General features: G+C 39.0%; 1 protein-coding gene across 5 annotated transcripts in view; it reads right to left on the reverse strand.

Annotated features, from left to right (window-relative positions):
* Nucleotides 1–17,409, reverse strand: part of LOC133507998 (MICOS complex subunit mic25-like) — an 88,230-nt gene that overhangs the window by 17,547 nt on the left and 53,274 nt on the right. For all 5 annotated transcript variants that reach the window (XR_009796959.1, XM_061833651.1, XM_061833650.1 and 2 more), the window contains one exon: nt 8,749–8,884. Coding sequence is in view for 4 of the 5 variants with exons in the window: in XM_061833651.1 (XP_061689635.1) it covers nt 8,749–8,884 (136 nt within the window). In the remaining variant the exon portion in view is untranslated. The remainder of the gene's footprint in view (nt 1–8,748; nt 8,885–17,409) is intronic.

Genomic DNA, 17,409 nt, shown 5'->3' on the forward strand with positions numbered 1-17,409 from the left:
GGTTCCACTCTGATTGAGATTGTACATCATGTTGAGCTTCTTCCATTTTCCAATGATTGCTCCAACAGTGGACGTTTTTTCACCAAGCTGTTTAGCAATTTCTCCATAGCCATTTGCAGCCATGTGGAGTTGTACAATTTTGCCTCTGGTGTCTTTGGACAGGTCTTTGGTCTTGGCCATGTTAAAAGTTTGAGTCTTACTGATTGTATGGGGTGGACAGCTGACTTTATGCAGCTAACGACCTCACACAGGTGCATCTGATTCAGGATAAAACATGGAGTGGAGGTGGACTTTTAAAGGCGAACTAACAAGTCTTTGAGGGTCAGAATTCTAGCTGATAGACACGTGTTCAAATAGTTATTTGCAGCTGTATCATACAAATAAATCGTTAAAAAAAATCATACATTCTGATTCCTGGATTTTTCTGTAGATTATCTCTCTCACAGTGGACATGCACTTATGATGAAAATTTCAGACCCTTTCATGATTTATAAGTGGGAGAACTTGCAATATAGCAGGGTGTTCAAATACTTATTTTCTTCACTGTAAGATGGACTGACGCAAAAATATAAGTGTTCTGTAGTCCAATAAGTCCACATTTCAAATAGTTTGTAGGAATTGTGAACGTCGTGTTCTCCAGGCCACGAAAAGAACAATTCGGACTGTTACAGACACAAAGTTCAAACACCAGCACATGTGATGGTGTGGGGCTTTGCTAGTGCAAGTGGCATGGGTAACTGTGGGTGGGTAACACACCTGTGAAGTCATCATTAATGCCGAAAGGTACATACAGATTTTGGAAAAACAAGTGCAACGTCTTTTACATTGAGGACCACGCTTATGTCAGCAAGACAATGCCAAACCAAATTCTGCACATCCTACAACAGTGTGGCTTCGGAGTAAAAGAGTGCGGGTACTAGAATGGTCTGCCTGCTGTCCAGACCGGTCTCTCATTGTCAATGTGTGTCACATTATGAACCGTAAAACAAGACAATGGAGTGTTGAACAGCTAAAGCTGTACATCAAGCAATAATGACAAAGGATTGAAACAGAATTGCTGGCAGAACGTGCAAAGAGAGAACAGTGGTAAACTGAAGTTCAAATGCCCCACAAATTTTTCAATTTGGAATTAAATTTTTTTTTTGGTTTGTTTTTTTAAATCAAAAACATGATAATGTTTAAATAATCTCGGGAGTCTGAACCATCATCACATCTGATCCTGTCACTCGAGCCGTCCACGCACCAGAATAGACTTCACTTTATCCACCATCAATTGTTGTTTAACCCAATGTATGCTTTGCATTACTGTAATAGAAGAAGAAGAATCACCACCTTTATTCTCATGGACATTAATGCATGCACACGTGTTCTCTGCATTTTACCCATCACAGTGAACACACAAACATGCTAATGTAACACACTAGAGCAGGGTTCAGCTGAAGCTGCCCAGGAAGTAGTTTGGGATATCGGTGTTTTACTCAAGGAAGCCACAGCCGTTAGTTGGCGGATGGTGTGCCCGGGGGTCTTGAACCTGGATTTCCCACGGTGGCAAGCAATCATCTTAACAATTGGGGCACGGCTATCTAATAAAAAGTGATAGTTGGAGATGGAGTTGGAGTCTTTTCCAAGATGTTGCCTTCATGAGTGGAGACCTCGGTATGATACTCCCTACTATTGTCTACACTTTTGTTTTTTGGTCATCTCAACTCAAGTGCGTAAGGGAAGACTTGCTTACGATCAGAGACTCTTCTGGAGACTTTTTTTTTTCCCCAACAACTTTTGCAAATTCAATGACTGCCAATATTCAATGCTGTTACATCTTACTTCAATTTCTGTGAGAAGGTGTATGTACCAACAAAATGTTTTCGTACGTTCAATAAAAAGCCGTTGTTTACTGCCAAACTCAAGCAATCATCCTGGTCCCCAAGAAACCTGCAATCTCAGGTCTGAATTACCATAGGCCTGTTGCCTTGACATCTGTGGTCATGAAGTCCTTTGAACGCCTTATGCTGGACCACCTCCAGAGCGTCAGTCTGGACTCACCACAGTTTGCCTACTGCGCAAACAGGTTTGCGGCTTCTGAGGAAGCAATGCCTGCCACAAGAGCTGCTGAGACGGTTGTACACAGCAGTCATAGAATCAGTACTGTGTACTTCCATTACAGTCTGGTTTGGGGCTGCCACAAAAAAGGAAAACCTGCAACAGACAATCAAAACTGTGAACAGAATGTCAGCACAACCCTAACCCATGGTTGAGGACTTGCAGGCCATCCGAACTCGGACAATCGCAGGCAGGATTCTATTGAACTCTCCTCATCCTGGCCACCTGTTTATCCAGCTCCTTCCCTCGGGTAGGAGCTTCCGCACAGTGCAAACCCAAATTACTAGGCAACATAACAGCTTCTTCCCTATTGCAATTAAATTCTTGAACAGCTAATGTACAATTCAACTCCAAGATGCTCCCAACTTCCTATCTCGAGTTTTTTTTCACATTTTTCTAGGCCAATTAGTATTATATATTATTGATTATCCGTGCACTCACTGAGGTAGTCCGAACTCTCTGCACCATTTTCATATCTGTTGTTGACCAATACTAGCCTGTTGTACGTGAGTAGTACCTGCAACACTTGCACAATTGACATGGTCCTCGACTATATCACATGATTAGTTACTTTAAACTACAGACATTCCTGGAAGTCTAGACATCCTTGGCACAATGTTCATTGCACTGGACTGTTGCTGAAATGGGTATTTTAACTGCCCTAAATGGGAGAAGACTCTGCATCCCTTGCACATCTGTGAGTTTAAAAGAAAAAGATATGTCAATCCATGTCTCGTCTGCTGTTGTACTCAGGTAGCTGTTGACAGTTACTCTGCAATATGCTTGTTTATTGTGACCAAAAGTTCTAACCTATATAAGTGGTTAATTAAAATTTATACTGTACTACTATACTAATGTGAGACGAGCAAGATGCATCAGCAATAAGAATTCATTACCTATCTTCATCATTTAAAATTAGTCTTTTATCATTTTGATGGATATTGGATTTTTGTGCATGTATGTAAATTAATGTTAAAATCTCACTTAACATATAACTTTCCATTCTTCATATCAAAAACATCAAGACAAATATTCCCACTTTTTTGAGAAAAAAAAAAGTATCAGCTATTTACAGGTATGGTGTATAACAAGGGTGCCCAGACTTTTTTTTACCCCAAGATCTACTTTTCGAGCACGGGGTGGGGGGTGGGGGGGATGGGGGGTTGGATGCTCCCAATGTTATGTTATTTGATATATTATACTATATACTAAAAATATATATGTATTTTTAAAATACAGAATTTGCTTTTTGTGGACTGTATTGTCTGTAATTTCATCCTGGATCAGGCTGTGCCAAGGTGGAATTTTAAAATGACACCATCTCATCCTGCACTTTCTATTTTGTGTGGCTTCAGACCTGACATTTTCCACTCGAAAAGAGAAAATCTCGTCCAGTTGAACCACTTTGTCTTCGATTATTCACATACTGCGACAGTCATTGCATCTTAAAATAACAGCATTTCTTTTTTAACTTTCTCCACACATAAGCATGTCTAACTCGTCTTTGCTCTGCGTTGCCCAGACTGTGTTGCGAACTATAGCACTAATAGTGGATGCTGTCATTATAAAACACATTAATGGGCTGCGTAAGTACTGTAACATTTGTAATTATGAGTGTCCGGGTATGGGGGATGGGTGTAGGGTAAACTAGGAAAAAAAGTGTGGTGGAGCAGCGGTCGTTGTTAGAGAAAGTTCTGTGTGCTGCGTAAAAGAAACAAGTGGCTTCTTTTCATTTTTTACAGTACGAATGTTAATTGTGCCATTGGATGTAACAACCAGTCATCCCTCACTCATTGAATCACATCGCAAAATGCCACAAACTGAACAGCCTTATGTTATACTTTCAATTTATATTAGATTTTTTTTTTTTTTGCGCATGGAACGCAGAATATCTGCGAAGAGACTGCATCAGCGATGCTCAATTGCACACGTGCACAGTTAAGAGGGAACACTGGATGAGGGGTTTGCCTGCCAACCCCCCTTGGCACGCCGTCTGCGATCGACCAAGACTGCCTCGCGGTCGACCGGTCCATCCGATCGATGCATTAAGCACCCCTGGTATATATTATATAATCTTTTAAATAATATCCCAACTACAAACCATTTTCAAAAAATTAGACTACTATGGAATTTCTTGTCTGGCTAGACAACTCGTGGAATCTAAACCACATAGTCATTGTATAGGGTGTTATCAAGAGGAATATGAGAGGAACCATACCGAAAAGCATAGAAGAACTGAAAGCTAGCATCAAGGAAATCTGGGCTTCAATACCTCCCAGGCAATGCCACAGGCTTATTTCCTCAATGCCACGGTCCATCGAGGCAGTGATAAAATCAAACGGATTCCCAACCAAGGCCTGAAGATTTAAGTTGTTTTGAAAGTACCATATTTTGATTGATGTAAAGTGACCCAATTTTTTTCTCTAACAAATGAGAAAAGAAAAGGGGATTTCTTCAGAGTATTCAATGTTTTGAAATTTGTGATTTCGTAGGATTCATGAGCTGGAAGAACATTTAGTCCTCCTTCTTGACCTCATATGTAGTAATATAGAAAATTGTATAAGTTTGTAAATCTTGAGTTTCATGCAGCTTGCTCAGTAAAATTTTGAATTAGAGCGGCAGATTTGAGAGCTTTGTGCATGTCGATAAGGATCTTGGGACTAGAATTCTTACATCTAGGGGCTTCACTGTCAACATATTGAATCTGAGCCACAGAATGACATCAGATGGAGGGTTCGTGTAAATAACTAAGATTATGCTCTCAATGTAATGAAGTTCATCTTTGCTGTAATGTCTCTATTGTACAAATGAGTATATTGAATATTGATGAGCACACAAAAGTTTTGATTCAGTTATTGTGTGTGAACTGGGGAAGAGGGCTGGGGGGTGAGGTGGGGGTTGTTGTGCCTGTCATGTTAACAACCGTATCTTGGAAAGACCTGACAGAGCTCCATGGCTAGCGGTGCAAATCAGAATCTAATGCACGAGCTAATGTGACAAAGTGTACATTAACAGGCAGGGGAAGAGGTCTTCATAAGGCGAGATGGATGTGTGGAGGATGAGAAGTGGAAGAGAAAATATATCAACACAGACAGCAGCAAGAATATTCGATGGTATGGAGGATGGACATGAGAAAAAAAGAACGAGGGAGTAGTCACGTTGCAAGGTCGTAATTTAACAAAGACCTGAAATAGCGAGCATTTTACATTTACTCAGTTATATCTGAAATCTAGCAACATTTGGGTGCCTTTTTTACTTTGAGCCTAGGATAGAGCACTTTTAAGAAGTCTAAAGGTCAACTTGAAAATCCAACTGTTCAAAAGATTAGTGTGAGTCAGTCTTGAAAAGAGCGATATCATCTCATAGATTACCCTCATATAGAAAGGTTGAAAAGTTGGCAAGGATAAAATGCTTCCGATTCTGACCTTCCAACCTTTGAAACTTTATGGATACTTAAATGATTTACCATCTGTGTCATGTGTATATAATAATCCCATGAAGGATAAATATGGGAGAAAATGTTTAAATTCTTAAAAGATTTCCTGATACACATTGATTACATGGATCCGGTCTTTTGCTAGGCTTCAGGACTAATTACGCTTGAAGGGACAGAATACTTAAAGGAGTCGGTTTGATACAGGAAACAATTATTTGCAACTTAATTGTCCAAAAGTTGTGAAAGGTAAAGTAAGAACTCTAAGTATTATTTCCGACAAGCAGTATGCATCAGTAGACCTTTTTGACCCCCTTTTCCATTCAAACATCTCATCTGGTTACATAATAACAACGCATAATACGGAGTAATAAAATTGCTATTGGCGGTATAATGGGGCACCTAGTGAGAGCCTTGGCCTCACAGTTCCTAGGACTACGGTTCAAATCTCGGCCCCTCTTGTGTGGAGTTTGCATGTTCTCCCTGTCCCTGTGTGTGGTTTCTCCGGGCACTCCGGTTTCCTCCCACATACCAAAAACATGCATTAATTGGACACTCTAAATTGTCCCTAAGTGTGATTGTGAGTGCGGCTGTTTGTCTCTATGTGCCCTGTGATTGGCTGCCAACCAGTACAGGGTGTATCCTGCCTCCTGCTCAATGACAACTGGGATTTTGGCTCCAGCACTCCCATGACCCTTGTGACCCTGCTAAGACAATGGATGGAGGGATCGACAATAGCTATTGACACTACTGCAATGGTAACACAAAGGCACATAAACCAAGGTTCTTAAAATTTAATGTAACATTCAAATGCAGTGAAGATTGTGATTTATTTCTCTGGAGTTGCAGTAGCTTTCCACCGCCTTTGGGTGTTGCAATTACTCCATCCATTGTCCCAGACAGAATGAACAAATGTCAGTGTTGCCTAATGAAATGCAACCAAACAGCAAATTTCTGATACCAATCTTCAGTTAGTGAGATCTCCTGACCACTGTCGATACCATTCACATGTATTAGGTCTAAATTTTTCAATTTATTACTGATGAGTGGTATTGGCTCTTTTATCCGACATGTTTGTTTGGATTTGCTTTAAGGGAGTTGTGCGTCTGAATAGTTTGATGGGGGACGCAACACTAGTGCTGGGTGATTATGGGAAAAAATAATATTCACGACTATTTTTAGTGATACTGAAAACATGATTATCAAACATGATTCTGCATTTTCTTAAATGAGATAACTTGAGAAGAAAAAGGCAAAAAGGCTGACAAAAATATGGCAATGTTTTCTGCCTTGTCTGTATTGTCTATTATCTTTGTCCCATAAAATGGATATGGACATTGGACATGGATAAATTGCCCAGCCCTGTTGTACCCTGAACACCTTTTCTGCAGGCTGCATAATATGAGCTTTGGGTGATCGGTTGTTGTGATCGACAATGAAAGGTATTGATAGACAAGCACCATCCATTTCCACGGAAATCATGATCGACTGGAGCATTACTATTTACTTTTGCTTTCCAGGGTGTTTTGTAGTTTCTGGCACCCTTTCACCGGAGAACTGGTTGTAGTTGTCCACTATGGCCCAATTGTGTCAGCTGTATCTAAACCTTGGTGCTTGATAGGTCCACGTGAATTGTCATATCAAACTTGACAATAGAATGCAAGAGTGGGATGGAAAGAAAAAATAATGTTTTAAAAGACACCTAGGACTAAGTGTATCGCTTGTTTGAGTATAATGTGTTGCAACAGTATTTTAATTCATAGGTGTAGAAAAGGGTTGGAACAGGAAAGAACACGAAATGCTGCACACTGTGTAAACTCAAAAGCAATAACTATTGCTTGGTGAAAATGTGACTGAGGACAACTGCTGCCCTTTATCAAGCCTCACTCTGAATGAACCCCACCACACCTCCCTTATCAAAAAGCTTTATTTATAAACATACACAGAGAACGTCTTCAAAAAGAACATCATCCGAGTAGCAAAAGGATTCTTTGAAGCACTTTGAACAGACAGTGGATTTATTAAAAGTGTTTGCAGTGATTTTGCAGGCAATTTACGCAGCCAAATTCTCCAACTATTGTTTTGTTTCTTTCATCCACTCCATATTAGTGGGTTTTGTCATTGTTATTGTTTGCTTGATGGGAAAATTGGGTAAAAAATAAGCACTTTGTAGATAAGCTGTGGCTATGACGAATAATAGCGAAAGCATCAAGAAAGAGCTGAATGCATCTCTCAAGGTTTGAATGGACAAATTGATTTCAATAGACTAATAAGGGTGTAATTTTTCTATCAGAAAAGTCTAAACACAATGGGCGGCAGGAGATTTAAGAGCTGTAAATTGAGCAATTCTCCTTGAAACCAACCACAGATAAAAACTTAGACATCAACAGATTTGCGGCAAAGACTGAAAGGTTTTCGTCTTTTTTTGATATCACGGTCAAGGTTTCTTCCCTGGTCTGGTCTCACTTGCTTTTCTTCTGCTTGGTTTAGCAATCAGATTGAAAGTAAAATCCAGCTATCCTTGCCAAATGTGTGGCATAAAAGGGAAGATGACAGAAAACGGCAAAACCATATTCAGAAGAAGTTCGATAGCAAAATCAAATTCTCCTTAGGTAATACAATTTTAAATGAAACCATATTTTTTAAGTTCCCCCATGATGTCAAACAAGATGATTTTCTTTAACTTGGTCTGGATTTTTTTGTGAGACACGGGTTCATTTCCATTTCACTCAAAAGGAAGATCTATCCACAAAAAGTGAAGAAGCACATTCAATGTTTAAAAAGTTGAGTAAATAGCCTCATATTCAAAGCAGTAAGACTCCCGTGTCACTAAATATTTTGTTTTCCAGTAGTTAGCATCTTTTTACATTTGTGACAACTAAAAAAAAATGAGATGCCTTGTGGTGGTTCCGGAACAACTCACTTCCACAATACATCTTTCCCAATCCTCATTACTTGTCAGACTACATTTTTTATGTTTTAAACTAACAGAAGTTAATTCATTTGAACAATGAATGAAAATTAAGAAGGTTAGTTAAAATTGTGCACACATTAAATAGAGGTTTTATGAGCCAAATCTTCATCCTGGAATGGATATTTATCCTGTCCTTAATACAAGCAAATTGGTGGTCAACCGCAGCGGGTCAGTAAAACTAAAAACGAAAACAAATTGCACGGCAAGTTTTTCTATGCTTCTCTCACAGCGTTTCACCTACCTTCTTGGCTTGCTGAACGCAGGTCATGTATTGTTTGGCCAAGCTGGAGCAGAGCAGGGTTTGTTGAGGATTTTCTCGGTAACACTGGAGCACCTTGGCCTGAAGCTCAGAGCACACCGAGACGGTCTGCCATGGCCTGTACACACATAAACACACTAACTCAACAACAGAAGGCAGACGTGATTCCAAGAAAAAATGGCTTCTGTGTGCTCGGTTTCAAAGTTAGCATTGCAGTCCTAGTACGTTGTAGCTTTAACTTTCCTAATTGGATTATGGACTCAAACTTTTAATGTGCTCAGTACGTGAGAAATGACATGGGGGTGGGGGGAGTATAAAACATAATAATCCATCCGCAATTCAGGACTGTTTGGTTGCTTTCGGTCCTTTACCTGTTTGTAACAGGATTTAAAACTAGCAAAGTGCAGCTATAACACAGATTTTATAGTAACACTGCAACGGTTTAAGTGACAGAATTCTGATTTTTTTTTTATTCCCAAGTGACATCATTAGGATATTGGCGATGGCAGGGTTAAGAGAGAAAGAAAATTGCATTAAATCCAAGCCGAAACAGCGTCCAATTAAGTTACAAAGGTGAAAAGGATAATTTGTGTTTAGTTGGATCCAGAGGTGCATGGCTTCATTTGATGTGACATACTCAATCTGCACGTGCAAACACTGACGTGCTAAGTAAAGGAACGCTTCCCTCCTGTCATCACACAAAGCAATTTCAGAAGTAGGCATTCTTCACATATGGATGAGCACAGGTCTCCCTGTATTCACTGACAAATACGCAATTAATTTGTTAGCATGCATCCGTGAATTATGCCTGTTTGGCATTCGGGTCAGAAAGTACACATACTGAGAACGGGAAGAAATTGCTCTGAAGTGGCTTGTGTATTGCTTAGAGTGTGTGTGTGTGTGCGTGCATGCGTGCGTGTGTGTGTGTGTGCGCAGTAGAGGGGAGAGAAATAGGATTAAATTAATCATCGGAGGAGAGAATATTCATCAAAAGAAATGAATGCAACCTGAGCGAGGGTAAGAAGAGAGAAGGAGCGATGGGAGTGGGGGCAAATGTGACAGTGACATATTAAATGACAAACCTTACAGCTTGCACAGCCCATGGAAAATATTGCACTTCTCCTTTGCTGTATTGGTTCTTTCCTTTCAAGCACCTTGGAAGTCAAGACACTTAGAGAGTTTGCAGTTCTTTGCGTCATCTTACAAGGTCATTTATCAAGGTTACCGTTCTGGGGCTACGCTACAACAATTGTGCTTTAATGAACAGTGGCAAATTTGTATGCTTGCGGGGTGGTGACTGAAAGAAAAATCTTCGTTTGAAAGCTTTTTTCAATAAGATTTCTGTATTGTTAACCCCTGATGATGCACACGAACATAACACATTCACTAAATGATGCATAGAACTCGTGCATACTCAAAGTAACGTGAATCATATGCCACACAGCCTCAGTCTGGAGAATTGAATCCACCTGAACACTCACAGGGGTATTGATGTGTGAGATGGTATTGTTGTAATAAAAACACCAAATGATAAAATGCAGGGAGTGATTACGTTCACATAAATTCGGTAAATGGTACATTCTATTTTGTTTTCCCTCACAGCTTGGATTGAGTTACCCTTGTGAGGATACGCGGTAAAGAAAATTGATGTTTGGTTTGATGGAGTTACAGCTATAGCTATGTCAGCTGTATAAGGAATATTGTCAACTATTACCCAGAGTTACGCTGCAAGGTTTTATCTGTGATTCATATTAAATGTGACCTGCAGGTCCAGTATATAAAGGGATCATTTTGATTTTTGATACTACTTTGATCATTTGGATCATTTATGTAAAACTTTTGAAGCCTTAAAACAATTTCTTTGTTACTAGGTTATGTCACTTAAACCAAACCTTGAAAAGCCACTGATTTGTTTTTCTCAGTTTCTACATTCAATCGTAACACTGAAGTGACAATTATTTGTGATCATAATCAAAAATAGCAGTGTTTCAAAAAGCAACCTATATTGTGCAACAGCAACTACTACTGAAAAGTGAGAGTTAACTCGAATTATTTGGGATTGTTTTACAATGGAAACACCCTAAAAAAAACATGTGACCTTGGTGGAAACAGGTTTTTAATCAATTCATCCATTATCTGATCCACTTTTATTCCCACTGGGGTCACAGTCATGCAGGCTCCTACCCCAGCTGACTGTGAAAAGAGGAGGAGTAAATCTTGAAGTGGTCTCCAGGCAATCACGAGACACATAGACACAGACCCTTCGCACCTAAGGACAATTAGGAGTCCAAGAGTAACCTACTATGCATGTATTTGGAATGTGGAATGAAACTGGAATACCCGGAGAAAACCCACACAGGCATGAAGAGAATGTGAAAACTCCACACAAGTGTAAAGTCAGATTTGAACCCGGGTCGTCAGAACTGTGAGCCAGATCACTAACTCGGGTTTTATGTTCTACTGAAGTTTTTTTTTTTTTTTTTTTAACTTTAATGACAATTAACTTACCAACACAATTATTGCTTTCAATATGTCAGGTAAGATCTGTGTGAAAGGAAACAGTAAAACAAGAAATTTGGGAAGTTTGCCACACATCACTACACCCGTAGACATCGCACCAGATGCTGGCACTGACGTCATTCTCTAAATAACTGATGGATTCCGGGATTATATGACACTGTATAAAACCGCAGACAGTTTTGGCAATAGAAAAATACTGAATATTTTGTTAGGCTCTGAAGCTACATTTTTTCCCTATAAAAAATAAAATAAAATAATTTTTCTACTCATGACGAAAAACCTTCTGATATAAGGGTGTTCTAACAATGGAATCTGAAGCAGAAAATTGTCTCTGCTAATTAAAGGTAAGCTTTTATTAGAAAACTATTAGCCACTTCGGCTTGTTTGACAGCAACAATTTTGCACCAAAAAGAAGTAAAACAACTCTCGGATGGCTTTCTTTCTTTCAGATTTTGCATAAATATGTGCAGAGTTGGGGAAGAACGATTAGGCTCAAATCATTAAAGTTTGCCATTCTTATTTGTCTCACCTCGGAAGAGTGTAGTTGATGTGAAGAGAGCTTAGGTTCTAAGTCGCCACAAAGCGTGACATTGGGGAATAAAGCAATAAGAGGAAAAGGCAAAGACTGTTAAGGCGTAACATTTTAGTATTCCTTCATTGTCTAAGTTGGTATTGTTTTTGTGTGAATGGTTATTAATATAAGATGACAAGGATTTGCACTTCTTTAAAGCACAAGCCATGGCTTTATAGCTTCAGTTTTATAATATTACGATGAGTGAAGGGGAAGAAAAGTGAGGATCAGAGATGTCAGGACTCGGATGAGATTAAAAGGAATTAGAGTGCGCACATCTTTTATAGTGAGACTATAGTGCAAAAAGATTTAACATTTGTAACAATACATGTCAGTTATCACAAATTACACTTGCAAAAGCCACATATCAGGGGTTAATTTTTGTTCTGAGGATTGACAGTACATCAGGGTGCTGCGACTGACTTACTTTAGGTAGTCCTATGCTAAAGTATCTCTTACTACTCCTCTTTCAAGGTGATGCACTTTCTAAATGTCTGTCTCGAGTCTTATGTCATCCAGCATCTGCGTGCTTTCAACAGGTGTTAGAAATGTTTTGAAACCGAAACTAGCAAACACTTTGAAAGAGCGGTCAGATTGATAAGAGATGCAGTTTTGCTTTGGACTGCTCTGCATGTGAAAAATGGATGCAACTTGGCACAACCAATGGCATATTTTAATACAACATCTTATAAGCAGTTTTTACACCTTATTATTTTTGTTGATATTTGATAACTTGAATTGTTATGGGGAGAGATGTCAAATTTTCTGGTTTTATTATTTTTGCATCTTTTACTGCCCAAGTGTGGACGTTACATAAGGTGTTGCCTGATTAAGTTCATGTTGTTTTGTATTTAACATTTCTGATAGGTTGGGAAAAGTCAAACTTAACCTTTAAAACATTTAAAAATGTCAATATGGATGCCATTGAGTCAGAACAGATGCAGACAGTTGTAGTGCAGAGAGGAGATAGCAGTGTAGTCGGACAATTTGCACCGTTAGTTTCACTGATTGATCCCCACCAAACTCACTTTGAGGAACTCTGGGGAAGTGTGATGGAAGGGGATAAGAGGAGGGTTTCATTAAAAGAGGTGACATTCAAGAACAAGATAAGGTGCACATGTGCCCGCCTGTTTGTGTGTGACATCTATTTGCTGATAACATTTCAATCAGCAGAACTTCAGCGCTGGAACGACTCACTCAAATTGTGGCTGACGCGCGGCAAGACTATCTGGCATCACTTATCATCACTAGCCTTTCTATTGTCAACCATTTCTATTCCAGGGGCCTTACATTGAGTTTTAAGAATCTAGCCTTTAAAACTTCCTTTAAAAAGTTGCTCAAACGTATAAAATAATATGCCATATGTAAATGTGATTCTGACTGGGAGAATGAGATTGTATGTAGGTTATTTGTTGATGTTTTATTAGCTTAGCAAAGCAAAGCAAATTTATTTGTATACTAAATTTCATACACAAGGTAACTCAATCTACATTACATGATGAAAAGCATTTAACAAAAACAAAGAAAAAAATTTAAACGGAAAAAAGCACAATGAAAACAGCATACAGTGAAAACATTTTAAAGATGGAAATACTTTTAAAAAATGAGGAAAAAAAAGACTTGGATTAAAAAAAATACTAGGGACTGACATCACCTCTGTTTGCAACTTATTGGATTTGTCTGCAGCACAATAGCTAAATGCTGCTTCATCATGTTTGCTTTGGACTCTGCACTTCACTATTAGACCAGGTTGTCAATCTCGTAGCTCTACTGAGTATGTATTCCATTAGCATTTTTTTTTTACGTGTATTTCGGACTTAAGGCATGGATTGATTTACAGACCAGTAGCTGAACTTCTATACTAAAGCTGACTGGAAGCCAGTGTAAAACTTTAGAACTGCAGTGATATGCTCTGACCTCATCATTCTGGTCAGAAGTCGAGATACAGCATTCTGAATGATTTGCAGCTGTTTAATCCTCTTTTGGGGGAGTTCAGTCAGAAGACTATAACAATAATCAAGCCGACTTGAGACAAAAGCTGGATGAGCTTCTCCTGGTCTGCTTGACACATGTTACTCTTCACTCTAGATATGTTAATCAGTCAAATATATATAACTGTTGAAAGTCAGGTCAAAATATTTCAGAACACCAAGGTTTCTGATTTTTTGTTTTTAGAGATAGAGTCTGGTGACATACTAATAGCAATTCTAATTTCTCAATTCCCCAAAACATTTTTTTAAGTGGTTTAGTTGAAGATTTTTCTGCTTGAGACAGTGACAACACCTCAATTGAACTATAGTCATCTGGAAACACTGCTAAATATAACTGTGTCACATGCATAGGTATGAGGTCAGTGCCATTTGATAAGATTGAACAATTCCAGCAGTTACAAAATAAAAATTCCTCCAGGTAGGACCTGAACCATTTAAGGACAGTTCCATTTAGTCCTACCCACGTTTCCAACCTGCAGTATATTATGATCTACGGTATCAAAAATAGCACTGAGATTCAATCAGACCAAAATTGACACCTCTCCCAAGTTAGTATTCAAATTTATATCATTTAGCACTTTGATGAGAGATTTTGTATTGTAATTGAAATTTGCTAAAAAGTTCATTTAAATTCAAGAAATTGCTGAGTTGGTTAAAATTAACTTTCTCAACAAACTTGACTGTGAAAGGGAGATTCGAGATGGATCCATAGCTTGCTAACATGGAAGTGTCCAGTGATCTGTTTTTTAGAAGAGGCTTAACGGCAGCTACTTTAAGAGCTTTAGGAAACTCACCAGACTGAAGTGGAGGTTGAAACAACTGTTTGGGACCAAATTAAAATAGCCAAATAAATTGCCCATGTTCAATTTACAAACATTCATCCATTATCTGAGCCGGTTATCTGCACGAGGGTTGTGGGAGTGCTGGAGCCTATCCCAGGTGTTATCGAGCAGGAGGCGGGATACACCCTGAACTGGTTGCCAGCCAATCACAGGGCACGGAGATAGACAACAGTCACACTCACAATCACACCTAAGGGGCAATTTAGAGCATCTAATTAATGCATGTTTTGGGATGTGGGAGGAAACCGGAGTGCCTGGAGAAAACCAACGCAGTGAACGGAGAGAACATGTAAACTCCACACAGGCGGGGAGGGATTTGAACCCTGGACCCTATAACTATGAGACCAACGCTCTACTGTTGCCCCACCGTGCTGCCGATTTACAAACTATGGTTTCATATTGTATGTGCACATAAACATGTACATATGTACTATACTGTGGGTTTTAGAACACCAGTCCCTGCAATAATAATAGGTGTTCAATAAAGGGATCAGGAATCAGCGTGGCAAAGTGGTATTAGTTGAGGACGGGGAAAAAAAAAAAAAAGATAATCCAACACTAGTGGACGACCACAATGTGCCTCTAAAAGTACAATTTTCTACACCATTTTATGATAATTTTTGTATTTTTATTGTCAAGGAAAACCTATTATAATGATTGTCCAAACTAAACAAAATGTTAAATCTGCCATTCCAGTTATTGTAAAAGCTAGCATAAGACCCTGTCTGTGTGTGTTTATTGTTCAAGGGAGAAAAGAGGTGAAGAGGATGCGACTGCACAGTCCTGCAGCTTTCTGCCCCTCTATCCAAAACTTCAATCAGTGTCTTCTGGAGATTTCCCATCTTGACCTGTACTTAGGGGTGGTGTTCACCTCGGAGATGTGCTACCTACATTCAACTAAGACTCAGAGTTGCACAAAATAAAGTTGCTATCAATCCACTTTCATGAGGATTTACGTCACAGTTACTCCATGGTTAAGCCTCACAAAAGACACCCAACTCTAGGTGTCTTTATGTCCTGTCCTTACTGGGGTTACGTCAGAATTCAAAATAAGTATTTCTAAAAGGATTTGTGGATTTTAAGATCTTCATTTAAGCTAAAATTTAGGTCTGCTACTGTGTGACTGGGGAAGATGGGAAGTCTGACACCCAAGGATAAAGCCAATGGATTAACTACTCTGAAGTTCTTGCCCATGTTTTGTACAAAAATGACAAAACAGGTGATTACCTTTGTTTGAGCACCTTCCTTTTACACTTCAAAAATCCCCATACCCAGCAAAACTAGGAAAAACAAAACCACATTGAATGCATGAGTTCAAAACAGACACACAATAACAACAATAGAGGAGAATGTCTACAGTATTTAATTCTCTGTACATAACATAATATAACATAACATAACAGAAGTGGGGAACATTTCAAATGTGTTCTCTGTCAACTGTCTGTCTTTTGTCATACTGGAGCAGTTCCAACTACTGAGACAAAATTCTCGTGTGTTTTTGACATAAATGGCAAAATAATGATGACTCTGGTTGTAATTCTGAAATACTGCCGCAGCAAAAGCTCGAACACAGCAACTGTGTTTATTTTTGTCATTTGTAGCTATATATTACCAAATGTTATGGACAGGCGGCACTGGCAAATCTGCTTGGTCAGTTACTGACCAGCAGTGGTTTACATAAAGCATACGCTATTGGCTTGGCAAGCTTGACATGCCCGTGTGCTTTTGAAATAAAAGCAACAATAAAGGGTAGAGAGTTTATAATTGCTGAAAGGTCATCAGTCATATTTTTGCAGTGATGCTCAAATGATTTTTTTTTCCCCATTTTTATATGGACGCTTTTCAGAGAAAGAAGCACAAAAAAGTGGACAATGCAAAAACAAGCAATTGACAAAGACAAATGGGACCAGAAGAGAGGTTAGTAGTTACAAATGACATGATAAAAGAGGAATCTAGAGAATAAATCCGAACAAGAGAGCAAAAATTGGATATACAGTGGCTAAACAGAATACTGTAAGGTCTGCTGAGCTTACTCACCCCTCATTCAACAGTGAGTAAATAGAATAATTACTTGATGGTCGGTGTACTGTGAAATGACAGTGACCACAGCACAATGACATGCTGCCCAAATGCTGACAGAACATGACAAGCACACACTTGCCTGCACACAAAGTGTGCCTGTATGCATGGCCGAGATTGTCAAATTTTGTGTGTGAGCGCTGCAATATAAAATAAATAAGCTGCACATTGTGGCGACACAAAATGCTCCCCCTACCAGCAAAATTGTGCTCAACTAATCTTGTAACCTCTTCCATACAGCAATGAACAGTAAATACAAAACCTACCTAATGTAATCATGTGAACCCAATTTTGGGCTTGAATTGACTGCAGAGGGGCAAGTGAATGAATAGTCCAGAATGCTTATGAGATGCAAAAATGTCAATATAAAGTGCTTGTCACTGTTTTTCAGAGTTACTGGGACTTTTACATTGCATTTAAATAGCATTATGATAAAATGTCTGTTTCTTAGCTGCAGTGTGTGATCATCATTGGACAGTGTTGTACCTGGAACAGTTCTATGAATGAAAGTTAATGAAGTAGTTCATATTGTGGCTGAATGTAAACTGAGTTTAGATCACCTCTGCCTGGTGGACATTATTGAAAACGCACTCAATCTGGTGTCAGGGAACAGTTTTTGTACAAAAGTTAATTTTCATTC

Source organism: Syngnathoides biaculeatus, chromosome 10 (assembly GCF_019802595.1).
Source record: "Syngnathoides biaculeatus isolate LvHL_M chromosome 10, ASM1980259v1, whole genome shotgun sequence".
Classification (NCBI taxonomy): Eukaryota; Metazoa; Chordata; class Actinopteri; order Syngnathiformes; family Syngnathidae; genus Syngnathoides; species Syngnathoides biaculeatus.